This window comes from Heterocephalus glaber, unplaced genomic scaffold, assembly GCF_053883595.1.
Source record: "Heterocephalus glaber isolate CG9 unplaced genomic scaffold, H.glaber_assembly_v1.0 deba00001606, whole genome shotgun sequence".
NCBI classification, from domain to species: domain Eukaryota; kingdom Metazoa; phylum Chordata; class Mammalia; order Rodentia; family Bathyergidae; genus Heterocephalus; species Heterocephalus glaber.
Genome location: NW_028258377.1, coordinates 18,811,839 through 18,831,821, shown reverse-complemented (window position 1 = coordinate 18,831,821; position 19,983 = coordinate 18,811,839). Strand labels below are relative to the sequence as shown.

General features: G+C 41.9%; 1 protein-coding gene across 7 annotated transcripts in view; it reads left to right on the top strand.

Moving 5' to 3' along the window:
- The window catches only part of Kcnip1 (potassium voltage-gated channel interacting protein 1), a 369,324-nt gene that overhangs the window by 328,855 nt on the left and 20,486 nt on the right, over positions 1 to 19,983 (top strand). For 2 of the 7 annotated variants that reach the window (XM_087194855.1, XM_004836391.4), the window contains exon 2: positions 18,382 to 18,414. The exons of the other annotated variants lie outside the window; for them this stretch is intronic. In XM_087194855.1, coding sequence (XP_087050981.1) covers positions 18,382 to 18,414 — 33 coding nt within the window. The remainder of the gene's footprint in view (positions 1 to 18,381; positions 18,415 to 19,983) is intronic. 7 annotated transcript variants of the gene reach the window in all.

The window sequence follows — 19,983 nt, the reverse complement described above, 5'->3', positions numbered from 1 at the left end:
CCTTATCCTTCAGCAGGCCCATAGAAACAGGTGTCCTTCATTGGCAGGGCAATGCCAGTAGGCAGGTGAAGCATTCACAGAAGCCAGATAGGGAGTGGGTGACAGGTCTGAGATTCAAGCTCTTCCATCTCCCTAGCATCATCCAGCATCTCCACTTCTCTGCCTTTATAGATGTACACACTTGACCACAGAGGGCTCTTGATCATCATGCACCTGTCTGAACTGACATGAATGAGCCTCCATCAAACTAGAAATGTTGAGATATTTCAATTATATAAAGAACGTGAAAGACCCTTTAAATTCCTCTGTCACAGAACATGAGCCATAGTTACTGTGGCAGACACTTTATCTTTTGCTGGAAGGAAGGATTACCAAGCAGAAAACGAGGGGCCTAACTAAGGAGGGGCAGGCAGCCAGGAGGCTAGAAACCAGTTGTGGGCTCAGCCCGGAAAGCTTTCATCCACATGGTTCTTGGACAGCACCTTGGCAGGAGCCATGGTAGAGAGCACCCAGCCTCACTCCTGAAGGGAACCTCAGACTCCTCTGGCAGATCTAGAACAAGTGGAGATCCCACCCTGGCCCCCCCAGGATGACAGTTGCTATCGCTCAAGGGTAGGAAGAAGGCTAAAGTGCTCTCGCCCAAAGACCTCAATTTATCTTCAGGACAGTTTTAATTGGAAACCTCATCTTGCTGCTGCCCACTTCTTCAGGAGTAATTTGAATGCTAATCTAGAAGAAAGATGTCTATTAAAAATAGATGAACAGTGGATCATGTATTTTGGCATATAATTTTGAATAATGTGGCCACCTTGTGTTAAAGTAAAAACCACATATTTTAATAAGCCTGAGATATGTTTTCCATTGAACCACAGATGGTTCGTTTTTATTATCTTATAAAGAGACATTATGGGAGAAAATTTTAGTGCTAAAAGAGAACTGAGAGTAGTTCTCATTTGGAGATCAAATACTTTCCAGGCTCCATGGGCTCCTTCCTGTCATCCTGGAAAAAGAGAAGGGGAGATGATCTCTAATGCCCTCTGATACGTCAGTGAGCTCTAGACCTTATCGCTGGTCAGAAGGAAGCAGTGACACATAATTCAGGTTCCAATTCCAACACTGTCACTCAGTGACTAACAACCAAACCCTGATAACATAAAAAATGGGAATTTAAAACGTAATTCTCGCCAGGCATGGTGGCACACACCTGTAATCTTGGGAGGCTGAGACAGGAGGATTGCCGCAAGTTTGAACCCATCCTGGGCTACATAGTGAGTTCGAGGCCGACCTGAACCACATAGCGAGACCTGTCTCAAAACACAAATAAATAAATAAATAAATATTCTCATGAGGTTGGTTAACATTGGGTATGAAATGCGTTTGATACACTACACTCTGGTGAGAGGTTCTCTTAAAATGTTCTTTTCTCTCAACACTTAGAATCATGAGAAACACTTGAAGCAGTTATCATATATGTCTATATATGTATACAATGTATCATTGTACCCACAGAGACAATAAATATGTTCTGTCCATTGGGCAGACATCTGCTCCGCGAGCCTGCTAAATTAGGAGAATAAATAACTCTGAACTATTCCTGAGAAGATGAAACTTGAGAACACGTGGCTGGTAATAGTTCTCTCAGGACTGATGATAGGATTATTGACTTACAGTAGCCAAAGATAAGTCAGTACTATTAACCAAACTCCTGCCCTGTAACAGCTCCATCACTGTGGGGAGGGGTATCAGAGAAACTGATAGCTCGCTCTCAGCTCTCCCCCTCTCACACCATGTTTCCACCATCCATCCAGTCACTCAAGCTTGAAAAATCATCCTTGTCACCTCCCAATCCTGTTCCCTCAATCCATTCTGAATCCAGAGTCAGCAGGTCCGGTGGATTCAATGTCAGAAACTATTCAGACTCTGCTTCTCATTTGTCTCCTTCAAAGTCAACATCATCTCTCACTCAAATAGTCAGAACACTCTCCTAGCTCATCCTTCTGTATATATTTTCAAACATTAAAATAAATTAGAAAGTAGCCTGCACCAAATCCATGTAACTAAGACCCAGCTTTTAAAGAGGGGAAAAGAGAGAACATCTAAATGTCCCAGAAGTCTCCTATTTGTTCCATTCATTCAGCATTCCCCAAAGGTAACTGCCCTCCTGACTTCTGACAGCATAAATCAATTTCCCTTGATTTTTCTCTATATGTTTTCATGTTGTTAGATGAAGGAGTTAACTCATTCACATGGCTGTGTAGTATGTTCTTGTGTAACTATGCTAGCAATTTATCATCCATTTTATTGCTGATGAACACTTGGATATGTTTCTAGTTTGAAGCAATTATAAGCTTAGTTCTGCTTCCTATTGCTTTAAAAATAAAAATTGTCCATGAGACATTTGATTACCTGATCACTCGCTCTTCTTACCTGATAGCACTTTCTCCCCTCTGTCATTCTCCACCTTGACCTCCAACTTAATTCCTTTAAAAGTTAAGTTCTTTCTCATTTCATAATCCTCACACATGTGTTTTCCTCTTCCTCAAATTCTTTTTCTACTGCTCTTTCTCACACTTCGGCTCATATGTGCACAGATTTTCCTTCCCCCTAACATAAACAAGAGTCCTTCTGGTTTTTCTTTCTCATAACTGCTCTATTTTTTTCCTTTGTGACACTAAAGGACATTTATAATTCATATTCATTTGTGTGGTTGTTTATACCTTTTTAGTATGCTTGAGTGCTAGAAATGGAATCCAGGATCTCACACAAGCAAGCCAAGTGCTCAACCGCTGAGCCACACCCCTCGCCCTTGTATGATTATTTGATTAATGTGTCATTCTCACTGAACAGAGGACTGGTCTGCCCTCTGTGACTACTGCTGGTGTCTGTGTAGGAGCTCAATATATAAAGACTGAACACTCGAGGGGTCCATGGTCTAGGAGAGACAGAAGAGCCTTTCTGTGTTGTTTGTACAGTGTGATGGGTGCTGCTGACAAGGGGTTGGGCCACACTGATACTGTCCATTTCAGAGGAAGCAGCCCTGGATACCAGATTTGAGAGAGGGCTGCACATTGCACAGCTCCAGCAGACACCATTTATCTGGAGCTCCTATAAATGGCACTCCTTGGAGGTACAGAGTGCAAGGGGCATGCTTGGAAGAAACCCAGGACATCACCTAGCAGAGAGGGATGGCAACCAGGCAGCAGACAGAGGTAGGAGTGTGTGCCAAGGGGTGGAAGTTTCAATCAGGAAGTCATGTTAGGGAAACGGCAAGTAGTTCCAGAGAGTGAGTGTGTGTGTGGCAGAGTGACAGTGGGTAGGAGAGAGAAAACCTGAAAGCTAAGCAGGGAGCAGATCATAAAAGAGCTTGAATGCCTTATTAAAGAGCATGGCCTTTTCCCTGTAGGGAATGGGGAGCCACTGAAGGCTTTAAAGCATGGACATGATCAAATGTACTTTCTATGAATGCATTGTATTTCCTTCTCCTCCAGGGCTTCTGCATAGGAAATTCCAGAAAAGCTCTTCCCTAGCTTCCCTCCACACTTAGCCTCTCTCTCTCCTCTCTCTCTCTCTCCTCTCTCTCTCCTTCCCCCTCCCTCCCCTTCCTATTTAGCAAGCCTCCTCTCCTCCAGATCTGAAGTCCATCATTTCCCCCTGGAAGCCACCCCTGGCACTGCATGCCTCATGAGCCCAGGGCCCTGCCACTTCCTCCAGAAGCACCAAATACATAGCTCTCCCTTTGCAGCACAGCATTTCACACAGTTGAAATTTTACACTGGTGTCTGAGATTCTTAGCTTAAGCCTCTCACACACCATGCCATAAGCTCTAGGGACAAGAACTATGCCTGTCTTTGTTCATCATTGTAATCACAATACCTATCAAAGTGCCCGGCACATATTAGATGCTCCGTAATAATTTGCTCTTTGAATGACTGTGTTAGAAAGGCCCTTCTATCCATTCATGCACAGAACCCATCAATAGGTTTGGGCCTATGGGCTGGAGGCTGGTGCTTTGCAGTAGTCTTTTTGTTTTTTGGTGTTTTTTTTTGGTACCAGGGATCAAACTTGGGACCTTGCACTTGTGAGGCAGGCATCGGAACAACTGAGCTAAATCCCCCTGCCCTGTAGTAGTCTTGAGGAGAGAGGTCAAGTCCATGAAATTGATTCCTAGGGAGGTTAATGCCCAGTGCTCCAGCTAGGAAATGTCGAAGTAGGCATTTTGAACCCATGTGTGTTTGGCTGCAGAGTCCAGCCCTCTAATATGTTCAAGAACCCTAAGTCACTGAAGTTGCCATAAACATCTTTCTAACCCTAATAGCTCCCTACAAGGCACCAGGCACTCAGAAGGCACTCCATGAGTGAGTGTCTGCAGATAATGAACATGAAGTTCTTGGGAGTCCCTATTTCTGGAGAATCTGCTTCAGCTCTCACAGCAGGCCCAGGCATGGAGCTCCTCCTATGGCCTCAGGACCAACCGGTTTTTACAAATTATCAACATCTCCCCATTAGCTGTTGCGATATTAAATTGTGTGACTGGAAATGAATGAATAATCCCACGGGCAAGTGAGGGAGACCAAGCAGCCGGATTTAATAACAAGTCCTGCCCTCTCTCCAAGCAGAAGGTCTCCCTAATTAAATATTAAAAAATCTATCCACACAAGCCAGAGCAAAAAATTTTTGCTTTTTCAGCAGCACAGCTTGGAGACACTGCCTGGGAAGACCCAGGTACTGGGAATGCCCTCGTGAGACACAGGCCAGGGAGCCAGGGAGCCACCGCATGGTGACACTACTGGGCACCAGGTACAGGGGCCCACCCAGGTTATCACACACCCCACCACATGTGGTCTTCGTGAGGATTGCATCTACTGTCCAGATGAACAGAGTCACGGGGCAGTGACTTCCTCGTGCCAAAATTAGGGTTTTACCCCAGTTCTGTGTGATTAGAAAGCTTATTTGATATAATGCAGCAATTGCGAACATGGCCTTGGCACCAAGGAGATCTGGATTTGAATTCAGCTCTTCTATTTACTCCGTGGGTGGCCTTAGGTAGATTATCTGTGTCCATAAATCTCAGGTTCCTTATCTTTCAAAAGGTGGCAGTGTGTGGCTCGCAGGGTTTTAGGAGGGTGACATGAGATAACACCCATGAAGCACTGGGCACATACAAATGCTTTTAAAATGTCAGCAACTATTGCAGTCAGTGGAAGCCCTTCCTCCTCAACCTCCTCTCTCTACCGCAGACCCTTCCTGTCTCAGAAATGCCTCCTCCAGAATCCAAAACATCTGTCTAATCCACTACCTCCAGCAGGCTGTCTTTTTGTACTTCACAGGGTAAAGAAGGATCATCAGTAACTGCACCTCTATTTATCATCTCTCAAGAATCCTGCAGAATCCCAGATGCTGAAACTAAGATTGATGAATAACACATTGCCAAGGCCCCATGGAATCTCCAAGGCAGAGCTTTGCACCCCTACCTGCTTGGCTACCCAGACTGCCCTGCAGAGAAGGGACCCCATGGCAGCTCAGGGCTCAGGTCTCCACCCCACTGCCAGCCATCCCAGATTTCTAAGGACTCAAGTGTGCTCCGTGTTTGTCCTTCGGGATGACTACTTACCCATGACTTTTATGGATTCTTTCATATTAGAAATTCATAAATAACCATTATAGAAAATTTTGAAAATATACATAAGCCAAAACAATGTCATCCATAATCTCATACCCCAGCGATAGCCACTATTAAAATGTCTATTTATGATATTCTAAAGACACAGATAGATAGGATACACATAGGTAGATATTTCCCATTTCATAACACTTTTTCCCACTTCTAGGAATTTTTCTGAGAAATAATCTGAAATCTATACACTGTTACCCACATCGCTGAACCTGACCCCATTGCCTCCTGCTTTCTTGGACTTTGCTTCAATTACACATCTCTTTCTTATGCCAAATCTCTCCCTTTTAATTACAACTACCAGGACCTGTTGCCCGCTGCAGGGTCATGAGATAACTAAAGTAAGAATAAAGGAGGAAGTTACTGATTAGCTAGAAAAATATCTCACGGTCCTGAGAGATTTCTCTCTCCAGCCTTATAATATTCTCTTTTTTTTAAATTTATTTATTTATTTTTTTTGGTGCCGGGGATCATACTTGGGTCCCTGTGCTTGCACAGCAGGCAGCGAAACCACTGAGCTAAATCCCCAGCCTTGATGCCATGAAATCAGGTCTCCAACCAGGACTGAGTCAGCCGTTGGCATTCTAAATAGGAATTACCAAGCCCCTTGGTATTCTAGCTGAAATCTCAGATATTTCAAATTGTAAGTTTTATTAACTGAGAAGGAGAAACAGATCTTCTTCCCCTTACGCTCACTTGCAGAGAACTGGGACCGAGTTGAAGAGCTCAGGCCCATTTGATTCACAGAGGCCCTCTTTTCCATGGAGCAGGCAAGAAGAGGAAGGAAACCAAGCCTTCAGGCAGAGAGCTGGCCCTGCTCAGCCATCTTTCCAAAGCCCCAGCAAGCGGGGAGTGATAGTATATATCCCAGTTCTCATGATTATCATCAGACTCTTGCTGGGTGATAATATTTTAATGCATAACTCTCCTCTGGCTTCTCAAAACCAACTCCTTATTGCTTTGCTGTTTGCTGTCCCAAAAGCTGTTCATTGCTCCCAGGGCCAGCACAAGCCAATGTATGCCTACCTGTATCTTCTCTGGGCCTTTTTACCATGTCCAACCTCCAGACATACCAGCCTCCTCTCCTCAGCTAAAGCAGACCTATCTTTTTGCCCCTCAACTTCTTATGAGGACCAGTTCCATGCACCCAGAAGCTGCCCCCACCCCTCACCTGGCCATCTCCTCCCATCCTTCCAGGCTGCCACGGAGAGTATTGATCTCTAGCAAGGCACGGAGACCTTTCTGAGGGCAGGGATTGGTCCCGGATCGAATCGGGGTATATAAGCATTGGCTCTGGAGCCAGACTGGATGGACACCAAGATGGTGGAGCCACTGGGGCTTCCATCACTCCTGTTCACACTTGAGCGGCCAGTGCCAGTGACAAAGTCATACCTAACTTCCAAGGGAAAAGGAGGACATCTAGACCTGCACCTGGGAGAAGGGAAACAGCACTTGGTTGTCAATGAGCAGAAATGACCACCACAGGATGCTATTTTATTTGAAAACATTGTATTCCACCAAAATAGCATCACAGCAACAGAAACACCAATGGCCATAGACCAACAAATGGTATCTAACTACCTACGATTCTCCCACTCAAAATGCAATATTATTAAGCAAAATGTTACAATTCTAAAATCAATTTATACCCATAGCTTAAGAAATACATCACAGAGGAATGAAGGGAAAAGTGTATCTCCACCCCTAGGTTCCCTACCCCACAATCCTGGATGTGATCCTTATACAGAAAAGGGGTTTTAGGGCTTGATATGCAGGCTGGGAGGTCTGGCTTCCCACAGAGAGCAAAACTTCAAGCTGTCTCTGAGATTCAATTTTCAAAGATTCCTCTGATCCAGTGTAAGCTCTATGGTAAGCCAGCTTGAAACCTAAATGCTAAGAAGCACTTTCTAACAGCAAGGAATTCAGAAGGGTTGGGAATTCTAAGCCAGAGCTCTGATCTGGAAAGTTCCTTCAAAGCTCCAGTGGAGGCTCAGCAGTTGCCACCTCCCACCTGACAGATTAAACAGCTTCAGAACCCTGTGACCTGCTAATGTATTGCAGACTAATTCAGCTAATTAATCCTGGCTCATTCATCCTCATAAACAACAAAGACCTTCCAGCTAGCCCTTGGGCTCACTGTTCTGGCTAATGGAGTGTTACGTGGGCCCTCCGTAGGTTGCACCCACTCTCAGCCTACCAAAGACTCGCATTAGGAAGCTGAGCCCAACACCCCACCCCTGCCAAGTAGGAAGGAGACTTGACTAAGTCCCTTCAAAATGCCAGGCACTTCACCTGCACAGGTTCCTTTGATCCTAGTATTAGACTGACAGATGAACTTTTTGTGCTTGCTTTACTGTTATGACCACTGAATCTTCAGAGGATGGAAGTGAGCTGCTCAGGCTCCACAGCCACTAGGCTACAGACCTGGGATTCCAGCCTGTCCCCATACAACTGCAAACCTCACCATCTTTACCCTCTTTCAGATACTCCCTTGGGTGGCCACCCTGACCCTCCTGTATAAAGCAGGATCTCCGTGATCTGTTTCTCTCTAATGCTGTAACCCTATTTCCATTCATAGTTCCTTCACCACCTTTGTGTCTAGTGTTTTCTGCTTTATCCCTAGTGCCTAGAAATGTGTCTGGTGCCTAGTAGTAATGATTTGTAAGGGTCATGAATAAGAATTTCCAGATGAGTGCATCTGAGTTCAATTCTGTCATGCCAGAAATTCCTCTTGTGACCTTAGACAAGTCCAGTTTCCTCTGTGGGCCCCAGGTTCCACATCTGTAAATGTAGAGGGCAGGATGAAAATGTCTCTCCACAATTCCGATGCTCTGGGGCTTATATGCATCACCCAAAGTAAGTAAGGCTGCTTTGATGCTCAGAAAAAAGGAAACCAAGTTGGAAATGGTAAATGGATGGCTGAGAGCTCGGAGTAGGGGTGGACAGGGGAAGGGAGCTCCTGAAACCATTTGGCAACTTTCCTCCTGCCACCTCAGATTGGGCTCCATAACCTCTCCAGGGAAGAGTGTGTAAGAGGCTTGAATAAGGAGTCTTCCCTGACCTGCTGAGATAGAGACACAACTGTAAAGGCACAGAGTGGGCCCAGCAGAGCCCTTAGGGTGGTCTCCCGTGGTCCTAAAACCATCCCCCGTCAAGCAGGTGATCAGATTAGCCTATTCCTCTACTCACCACCTCTGTGACCTCATGGATGCTTCACAAAATTACTCCTCCTAATGAAATGAGAATGATATTATCTAATAGTAAACTGACAATACATAGCTAATAATAACATGAAGCACTATGGAGAAATTGAATGAGACGTTGTAAGAAGAGTTCATAGAGTCCTCAACAAATCAGTAGTGCCCAGAAAAATCACCTTTTCTTTTTCCTCACTGAGTCTTACTTTTCTCTTCTGGTAAATGGGAATAATGCAACACAAACCTCACAGATGTTAAGCGAGGTGGAAAAGAAAAGAACTCTGTAAAGCATTAGGCTAAAAACACACTGAGCCCAGAACCCAGAGGCCTGGCCCTCTCCCGATACATGTGATATTCGCAGCATGGAGGTCACACTGAAGGACACAGCTTGGCTCCTTACAGAGCATCCTGTCTCCTCCATGTTGGTTGGGACCCTGGCCCTCACGGAATTCTGTTGCTTCTAGAGTATGGCAAAACTTACTTGGAAAAGTGTGTGATCAGAGGAGGGGTATCAAAGAGGAAGTGCAGACTGAGGCAGAAACATGTGAGGGGCGATGGGTAACAACTGTGCCTGGGTCTTGGTGTTGGGGAGACACTAGGAAGTAGCCGGGCCCGCAGTTCGCTGGAGAGCACGTTCTCCATCTAAATTGAGCAGCCACACCTCAGCTCCTTGTGTTGTCGTGTAGGAACACGGGCCTGGCCTGCCTATAATTTCAGATTTCTAAAGAGAAAGCAAAAATCCGTATTTTTATGTGAAATAAAATGCTAGTAAAACTCATATTTAAAAGAAGTGAAGCAGTGACAATATTTTGTGGGCTGTCAGATTGTGATTTCTGAACTAAACTGTGAAATTATGGAATTAGTCACTCAATTAACCAAATACCTTCCAGACATTCCCTTGGCAGCTGTCTCAGGATCTTAATGTGTTTCCAATTTAACTCCTGTAGTTAAATAAAGAATGCTTACTAAGCATCTACTATGTGCAAATTAAGAATGCAGAGCAAATAAAGAGCACTTACCGAGCACCTACTATGTGCAAAGTGGATGCAAGACATCACGGAGGGAATAAGATACCAAAAATTAAAACAAAACAAAAGTAAGGCACAAGACACAATCTCTGCCTGCCCCACCTCTATCTGATACCTGCAGTGCCCAAAAACAGATGCTGTGGATATCTGCTGGGTGACAGAGACAGTAAGTGCTTCAAGGGTTGATCTGAGAGCACAGCCCAGCAGACATGGCACATAAGCCAGGTTCAGAGGGTGCATGGGATTAGAGTCTATGCACTGGTCACACAATCTCTCAGAGTCAGGGCTCTGTGTGACAGTAGATTCTGGGGCTACTGCAGGGAGGTGTGGGGAACCATGCCAGAAATGTAGACTGACCCCAGTGTAGACCCTTCTGTGTGGGATGGGGAGTCTGGGATTTATTCTGGAGTGTCCTCAGCAGGGATGTGGCAGGTATAGTAGAGTGAATCTCATGGAGACTCTGCATCCTCCCGCTTTCTCCGGGATGACACTGAGAGCCAGCCCCAGCTCTTCTCCACATCAAACCCCCTCTTTGTCTACTGTTACCTATTTCAGTGCACACAGTCTATTTTTATTTAAAATCTTTACGTAGAAAGTCGCCTCTCAAACAGCCTCATGCAGATTGAGTTTCCTTGGGGTGAGGTGATGCCTTTGTGGTAACGAGTTGGACCCTGATACAATTCAGAGAGGCAGCGGGGCTTGGAAACAGACAGTATTTCCTCTTTTTATGATAGTTGCATTTTACATTTTTATTGGCTCTCCACTGATTGCTCCCGGGCTCTCTGACAGGATGTGAGATGTGCTGACATTTATAGAAATCAATACATTAATAAATCACGAAGTTCATAATGTCTGATTTGCTTCTAAATGAGACAGAACTATTATCACCATAAAGTTGCACATAAAATATGCCCAATTGTGATGTATTGTGTAGTCTAATCAAAGGCATTTGAGTGAATAACCTTTCTCCAAAAGAAGGAAACAATCAAAGCTGAATAACTTCATTAATAATTCAAGGTGTGTCTGCCCAGGCTTCATTTATTAAGTGCACAGTTAAAGAGGCTTCCAAGCTGAGTCCTGGGGAGGTGGCACCTTGACATCTCCCTGCCTCAAGGCAGGCACACATACATTCTGCGATGAACTGACTGCAGTCCTTGGACTTGACAATTAATGTTCCAGTAGAAGGTAATGTCCAGTTGCCTTCTCCAGCTAAGAAAAGGACCCAAACAATATACATATTGACTGGGTTATTAAGGGCAGCAGACATAAAACCATGTAATAACTGTAGGGGGGAAAGGCAGGAAATTTTCTCAATGACCGTCAGTTATTACATCTATTTACTATTGCTTCAGGCCCTGTGTTTCTGGCCTTTACCACCCACAGACACCACGCCATGCTCCGTGGCCATCTTGACACAAAGGTGGTTGACACTCGTTCATCCAGTCTTGTGCTTGCTTATGACCATTACATTTAATATAGAAGATAATATGCACATTAGCCAGTTAATGTCCACCTTGAACTAGCAATTAGATGTCTCTTTAGAAGAGTAAATCATGGAACAAGAAAATCTTCCTATTTGGAAAAGAAGCCCATTTAATTTACTAGATCTATCAGAAAAGGCATAATCATGACTTAGACCGTATCTAACATAGACAGTGTCTAACATGTCAATATTGGATTCTGTTGAGACTGAGCCTTAAAATCACAGCCGTAATGCATATGGGATGGGAATAACATTTTAGCACCTACTGTGTGCATACAACATTTTATATTTTTTATCTCAGATTTATAGCTATAAGATGGGTATGATCATATCTTGAATTAGTCTAATAACCACATACCTTCTAGGGACAGTGAACTGATGAGATCAATTCTAAAACTATTACCATGTTCTCTGAGCTCAGCAAGAAGACAGGCACTTAATACCAGGATACATTAGTACTGAATTCAGCAAAGGCTCCCTTGGCCAAACTCCATTATTTCCTCATTTGTGATTATTCTATCTGATGTACAGAAGTATACACTCACACTGGCAACAAAGAAAGGGTTTATTAGCTTGGATTACAGAGGCTAAGCTTACCCTATGAAATTAGGTTTGGCCTGTTTAGCATACTAATTTGGGATAGTTAAACTTAGGCCTGCTGTTCTAAAATAGCAGCAGTAAATATGACAGAGCCAGGACACACTGGGGGATCATCCTTTCAAAAGCACCACCACTGACAGCCTGAACTAGGCCATGGAGGGAGCATTTACACAAAGAAATTGGAAGGTGGCATCCATTAGGTTTTTCTCCCTTCCCCAAGAGCTGGTAGTTATTAGATATCTTCCAGCTAGGTCTCTACTTGAAAGGCATCGCTTAGCAAGTTGCCCAGGTATCTGCACCACATTTAACTCTCCTCCTTCACACACCAGGCTGAAAGATGGGCCTGTCACCCGCTAGCCTGACCTGGATCCAGTGAGTTTTCATGAATAAGAAAATGTATTTCAAATCTGAGATAGACCCTCCTTGACTTCTCCTTTGAGAGCTTTCTTCAACTTCGCTCTGCACCTTCATTTTTCTGTCTTAACACTAAAAATACCCTTTCTCCCTGGACACTCTTCACTTACAATGAATTGTCATTTCAGCTCCTCAGTCAAGAGGAGCAATGCACACCCATCCATGTGTCTTCTTGCTTCCTGCAGAAATATTCGATCTAGGCCCATTCATCTGAGCCCTCTCTCCCCAATGGGGATGCAAGGCAGCCATGCTCATTAATGGGCTATCTTCATGTGCTGGGACCTCAGGGTGCTGTCCTGCAGAGTCCAAAGAAGTGGTGGGAGGTTTCTCTATGTCACCTGAGTGCTGGCTGGTGTCAAGATTTGGGCCTTATTTGACTAATTGCCCCCTAGAGCTGCAGAGACTGCTGCAGCTACCTAAGTAAATCATCAAAAATTTCACCCTGGGGCACTTTTTCCAGACAAAAAGATCCATTTAAAACATCATCTAGATATTTCTGCCTGTGGCTGAGATTCTAACAGCTCTCCCTTGCAGCTCAGCCATGGGCCTAGCTGCTTTAAGATATTGCTTTGGAGTTGAGGGGACATGGAAGTCCCAAATGTACATGGCCTTGTTCCTTGTCCTGAAACACCTTTTATCGTTCTTTCCCCAACCCTGGCATCTAGATAAATGTTTTCCCAGCTCTTTGCTTTTTCAGTCTTGGTCAAAAATATATGGATATGATATTGTCACATAACCAACAGAACAATGACTTAAAGTCACATTCTGTGTCGTGAGTTTGTAGATTTTTACTAGATGCATTACACTTCTCACAGTTCATTTCTGACACTTGATGTCCCTCCTCTGGGAAGCCTGGAGGAACACTTGACACTCCCATCCCTACATTCCTTACCCTCGGTGCTAACCTGAAAGCACCCTTGCTTTAGAAGAAAGGGCAGTGAACTGAAATATACTACACACTGAAGAATTCTCAAGTCATCTGATCTTAAAAACCTCCCATCTAATAAAAGTAGCAACACTCAAAGATTTTTTTTGTAGAACTCTATTTTTCCAGTACATTTTTAGGACCAAGGTGTAAATGAATGAGAAATGTATAAATTCAATTTTGCTTAAAAGGGGCAGAAGGAGTTTCAAGATTAAGAGAACAAATGCTTGGAGCAAAACATGATTTGAGTTTTATTGAACCAAGAAGACTGAAAAAATATCTGGAACACTCGGAAAATCTTTATCAGGCTCAGCTCAGCACTCCCGGGACTCATCTTTAAGTATATAAAATTCAGAGCTGATGAGTTGTGTGCACTGCGTGTGTCTGAGTGGATATTTGACTCATCTCCAAGCCTCAGCTGTAGGAATCTAAACTTTAAGGTTTAAAGACCAAAGAGGACTTTTTCCTCCTCTGCTGCCTGCATATAGGCACCAACAGGATTTTTCACTCCTAACTACAGTACATTGAGGGAAGTTGTCAATCAAAAGATGGTGCTGACCTCCTCCTGAACAAATCAATCAATCATGTTTAATGAGAGGGAAAAGATGACATTTTCAAATACTAGCATGCTACTGCTAATACAGTTTCTAATGTAGCCAACAGAGTTTAGGAGACAATGAACCCCTGGAAATACCAAAAATAGGATTTCATGAGGAAGCACAGCGTTCTGTACGTTTTGTGCATATTGTCATATCAATGATTTGCAGCTCTTCTAAATTTCCCTGTGGATACAGCTTTAACAACATCCCAGAAGTTCTGATATGTCATATTTTCATTATCTTTTAGTTCATAGCACTTTCTATATTTCCATGATATTTTTTGATACAAGGGTTACCTAGAAATTACAGCTACACTGTACTGCCTGATTTCCACACATTTGAGTGCTTTCTAGTTTTGTTTTTTGCTATTGATATCTTATTTAACTCCAGTCTGAAAAGGAAACATTCTGAATAACTTTGATTTTGCAAACTTTACTGAGAGTGGCTTTATATCCCAGGAAACGGTCAATTTTGATAAATGTTCTACATACCTTTGAAAAGAATGTATAGTAATCTATGATTGTTGGGTATAGAACTTTATATATGTCAGTGAGACTAAGTTCATTAATTATATTGCTCAGGTTCATTAATTATATTGCTTAGATATTCTGTGTTCCATATTGATTTTTTGTCTGTTTGTGTTATCAATTTCTGAGAGAGGTATTCTAAAATCTGCAGTTCTGGTTATAAACCTATTTCTCCTTTTAGTTCTTTCAAGTTCAGTTTTATATGCATTTTGAAGCTATATTGTTTATGCATACTAGTTTAGAACTGTTAAGTCTTCTGAGCTAATAGACTATTCTACATTATGAAAATATTTCATTTTTAGCAAAGTTGCCTATCTTAAAATCTACTTTATCTAATGTGAACATAGACATCCCAGCTCTTCTTGCTTTGTGTTGGCATAATATATCCTTTTCCATCATTTTATTTTACCTTTTCTTTGCCCTTCTGATTGCAAGCAGCACTTAAGATATGGTTTTTAGCTGATGATTGTTTTCTTGTATGGAAGACTTTCTATTTGTCTTTGTATTTCATCATGATGTTTTTCCATATGATTTTCTTTTGTGTTTATCCTGTTTGGGGTCTGGAGTGCTTCTTAAATTTGTGGCTTCATATATTTTACCCACCCATTTATTTATTTTTTTATATATATATTTATTGGTACATTTTAGGTATAAAATACATTTACATTTATCATTGGGTGTTTGTACCAGAACATGATGTATCTTAGTTTTTATTTTTTTCTCCCATTACCTGTGCACCCTTTACCCCCTCCACCCTTCCCTATTTACACAGAGTTTGATTCCATTTTTTTTTTCTTTCTCATAATTTTTCCTTTCCCTTCTTCCCTTTCCCCTTCCCTTCCCACCATCCCCTAACCCTTGGACCTTTTCTTATTTCAAATTATCAATTATTCATCTTAATTGTTTTTCATCCTTATTTACATTTTCAATTTCTCACACTAGAGAAACTATTCGGTATTTACACATGTGTGTCCTATTTATTTCACTTAAGAATATGGCCTCAATATGCATCCATTTAGCTATAAATGTCTCTACTTTCTCATTCCCTACCCATTTATTTTTAAAGAAATTCTTATTTATGATCTCTTCAGTTATTGCTTCAACATCATTCTTCAGCTTCTTTTTAGGGGGGAGGGCTCCAGTTATGCATATGTTAGAATTTTTATCGTGTCCCATATGTATGTTATGCTTTTTTCTGCATTTTGCATTTCTCTCTCTCTGTCTCTCTGTGTCTTTGTCTGTCTGTCTCTCTCTCTCTCTCTCATTCTGTATATTTTCTACTGATCTTTCTAGCAAATCATTAATTCTGCCTTCCTCTGTTTCTAACATGCACTTAAATTGGTCTACTTAGTGGATAATTTGGAATAATATATTCTTCAATTCCAGAATCATAATTTTTGTATATACTCTGGTTCTCTGATGGAATGCTCCAGCTTCTCATATATGTTCTCAAGCATGTGCTCAACATAATTTTGAAGCCCATGCCTGATGAGTCAGATATCTGAATCACCAGTAGATCTACCACTACATTTATTTTTTTATCTTGGTCCTGTTTCCTAATAAGCCTAGAAATTTTTCATTGAATGGTGGACATTAAAGTAAAAAGTGCATAAACTATTTAGTTGAGTCTTCAACTTCTGAAAGGTAATAAAGGAAGATAAACTTGATCCAGGTAGGGATTGCAGTTTTGAAGCAGAGTACCATGCTAACACTCCAATACCTGCAAACAGATGGGAGGCTTTTAAATCCTTCTTCCTAGTTATACTCAGTGGAGTTCAACTGTGCTACCAGAGAATCCACTGTTCTTGGGTCTTTCGGCTTCTGCACCTTTGCATATGCTGTCCCCTCATCTCCTCTTCCTTCAAGACTCAACTAAATTTTTCTCTTCCCTTGACACCTCCATTGACGTCCCTTCCTTCCAGTCTGTACCATCCAGGTGACGTCAACTAAGAGCTTCTTCCTCTTATTTTCTAGTTCTCAGCCATACCCACGTTGATTTGGAATGATTTGCTAGTGAAGAGTTAAAACAAACAGCCCATAGCATCCTACCCACCAGTGTGTCATGTTTGTCACATAATGTGTTTTAAAATGCTAAATTTAAAAATTTTTTTAGCATTTAAAAATACATTACAGTATTTCTTGAAAAATCTATCTGGATACACTGGGTTTAAATTCCCGCATGGAAACAACTGGGTGAATAGTATCTCTTGCCTTTCGTGGGACAATTGCTCCAGTTCTCAGTCTGTACCACTCTGTATAGTTGTACACCTATCATCTTGCCCACCCAAATTCCCTCCCAACAACTATCAGCACTTGAGTTTGCAATCCCTGGTCTAAGTGTGTGCCTTCCCTCTAGTCTGAGAACTGTAGGTAAAGAAACATTATGTGTTTTCATCCCTATTGCAATACTTACCACATTCTTGGCATGCCAGAGAAAGTCAATCTATATTTGTAAATCTACCTCTATTTGTCTTTGTATTTCATTTTCTATCTCTATGAAAATGATACTTAGTTTCAGGGCAATGAAACTCTTTGATATTGTAACAATAGATACAAGACATTATGCATTTGTCAAGATCCATAGAACAGCACAACTCAAAAAATGAACTCCAATGTAAACTATAGATTTCCATTAATATTAATATATCAATGTTGGTTCATCAAATATTAATCAATTATACCAAATACTGTATATTACACCAATGCAAGACGTTAATAACAGAAACTGAAAGAGTGGGTGTATGGGAACTCTCTATACATTCTGTGCAATTTTTGTGTAAACATAATACTGTTTTAAAAATATAGTCTGTTAGTAAAGATAAATAAATGAATGAATATAAATACCACCTAGCCAGAGACATCAAAAGGGTAACTGAATCTAGCAAAATAAGTTTCTCCCATGGAATGCAGGTCAGAAGACAATGGATACACAGCTCTATATGCTACCACTTTTAGGAACAGCAGGGGAACAGGCTGTTCTGGTCTGGGGCTGTGAGTTGGGAACAAAGGCTAAAGCACACTAAAGATGGTGGCTGAGCTGCTTTACGCACTGTTGATCAGAGATGCTGGGAAGACAGGAGGAAGTTCAAATAAGAGCCTACAGAGGAAACTTAGGCTGACCACAAAAGAGGAAAAGGCCAACAGGAAGGCATCAAGGAGAGTTCCCCGGGGCCTTGGACCTAGCCAACTACTATGCCATGAATGATTCTCCAGGTTTGATGTTTTGTCTTTTACATATGGCACCACAGGAACTTAGCCTGCATCCATTTGCCACACATCCTAATGTATTAATTCTTATCTTCAACAACGGTTTTTCATTTTTGCATCTGAGTTCCTTATCGAGCTTAAGAAGGAAAAAGAGGAAAGAAAAAAGGGTAAGAATAAAAGCAAATACTTGTAGATTGTAAGCTCTATCAGAGCAGGAAACTTATTTTATTCTCCAGTATATACATAGTAGATACTTCATTGATAATGGGTATAGTTGTAGAGCGAATAAATGAATCATCCTGCAAGATATACAAACTCAAATCACAAAGAATAGAGAGGGGTAGTGGTGGGATCGCCTCATCATGGAAGGTAACTTAATGCCACTCTTCAGTCAAACACATGGGCATTTCCAAAGACCTATCCACATCCATGCATCCTCTGCCACGTGCCATACCATCTCTTCGGGCTGCATGACTGCATGGCTGAGGGCATGCTCAGTGATCCCTGCTGGGAGTCAGGTCACTGAAAAGTGACCCATTGCTCTTGCCTGTCCTGACCATGGGAAAAGGATGGGGAGGTAGCCCTTGCTCTGCTAATGAGAGGCCTCTTTGCATATATCAAGCCGGATGTGACCTAAACACCCTCAGAGTGGCCTCTCCATTCACAATAGAAATGTGTTTTGCTTTTTCTATGAATGGATTTGGTAAAATGTTTTCTTACTTTTTCCTAGACATCGCCTGGTGGTATTACCAGTATCAGAGAGGTAAAAAAGCTTAAACTAACTTGGCTTGGTCACGTTACTTGCTAAGGAAGAGCTTCTTAATCAAGTGTATATTTTGTAATTAGTCTTCTCACCAACTTTCTGTGCCCCTTTGTTAAGAAATTTCACCTACATAGAAACAGCTGGGAATGTTCTTTTAGAGATAAAGATCCTAAGATATTAATATATTTTCCGTTCGTAGGTAATATGACTTATGTAAAAACTCAGGGCTGAGTTGTTCAAGGGCAGTAACTAAGTAACTACTTAGAACAAATGGCCAGAATTTCTATATTCTCTTTTTCCCTGTGGCCTTTACCTCCAATCCAATCAATATTTCCTGAAATAATTTTTCATTATCTGTTTTTACTTTATTATATTTATTTCCTATGGTCAGGTTCAAGTCTTTGGTGCAAGAAAGAGCAGAATGTATTGAAATAAACAGATCATGAGGGAATAGACTGTGGATAAGGTAGGAGAAAGAATGAGTGGGAGAATAAGTGGATATGATCAGGAACCCAAAACTCCAATGCCTCTAGGGGCAGGCAGGCAGAACAAATGGGTTTACAAAGCCAAAGAAAGCAACAAGGAGCCCTGAAGGCTCTGGCTGCCTGAGGTAACAAGCCCTGCACAGCTCTAGTGGACAGTACTCCTGTGAGAATTTGCGACCAAGTTGTCAAATAATCTCATTTTCCAAGAGTTAAGAAAGCCAAACTTGTACATAAATCTCTCATCCTTAAACACTGCCAAGTGATTTTTTCAAACGTATTTTACAAACAACACCTATCATTAGACCATATTCACACTAAGGGTCACCATTTTGTAACCTCAAAACCACTCATAAATGAGTGAGAATAAAATCCAACCCAGAGATGCTGTACTGGAGAAAATATTTTCTAGTCCAGAGAGAAGGGTATGATCATGGTCTTCAGCTATGAGACTATCAGAGGAAACACCACTGCCTAGTCTGAGGACCTTACTTGTGCCCAGCCGATTGTTAGGAGCAGTATCACTATGAGGCTGGTTACAAACCAATTTGCAGTTGGCACTCAAGGGGAGCAGAAGCTACTGGGGGCATGTGGAAGCCATATGAGATAGAAGAGGCCTGGACTGGCTTAATTCAAGGTCCAGCTTTGTCACTAATTTCTTATATTACCTAGGATTCACACAAAACCAGTCAGTAAAGCTTTGGAATTGATCTATTCAAGCAGTTCTTAGCATGGGCTCCATGTGTTGAAAAGAGAAGAATTCAGTGAAAGTACAGGAAAAAGTTAATGACCCACTGCTTTTTTTTCCTAAGATGATCAAAAGCCTTTATCCCACACTTAGAATAGGGTGGGACCCTAAAACATTAAGAACCATTTAGTCTGAATCACCTACTATTCCATCTGAGATTTTCTGGTGTAGCAACCTTTGCAATTGATTGTTCTATTTCAATTTACCTCTAGTGGTAAAGATTCATTGCTTTGTGAGTCACTCATAGTTAGAAAAATCACCTTATCTGTCAGGATAACTGTCTTCTAAATATCAGATGGAGAGGACAACAATCTTCCCACTTCCTAGCACAAACACAAA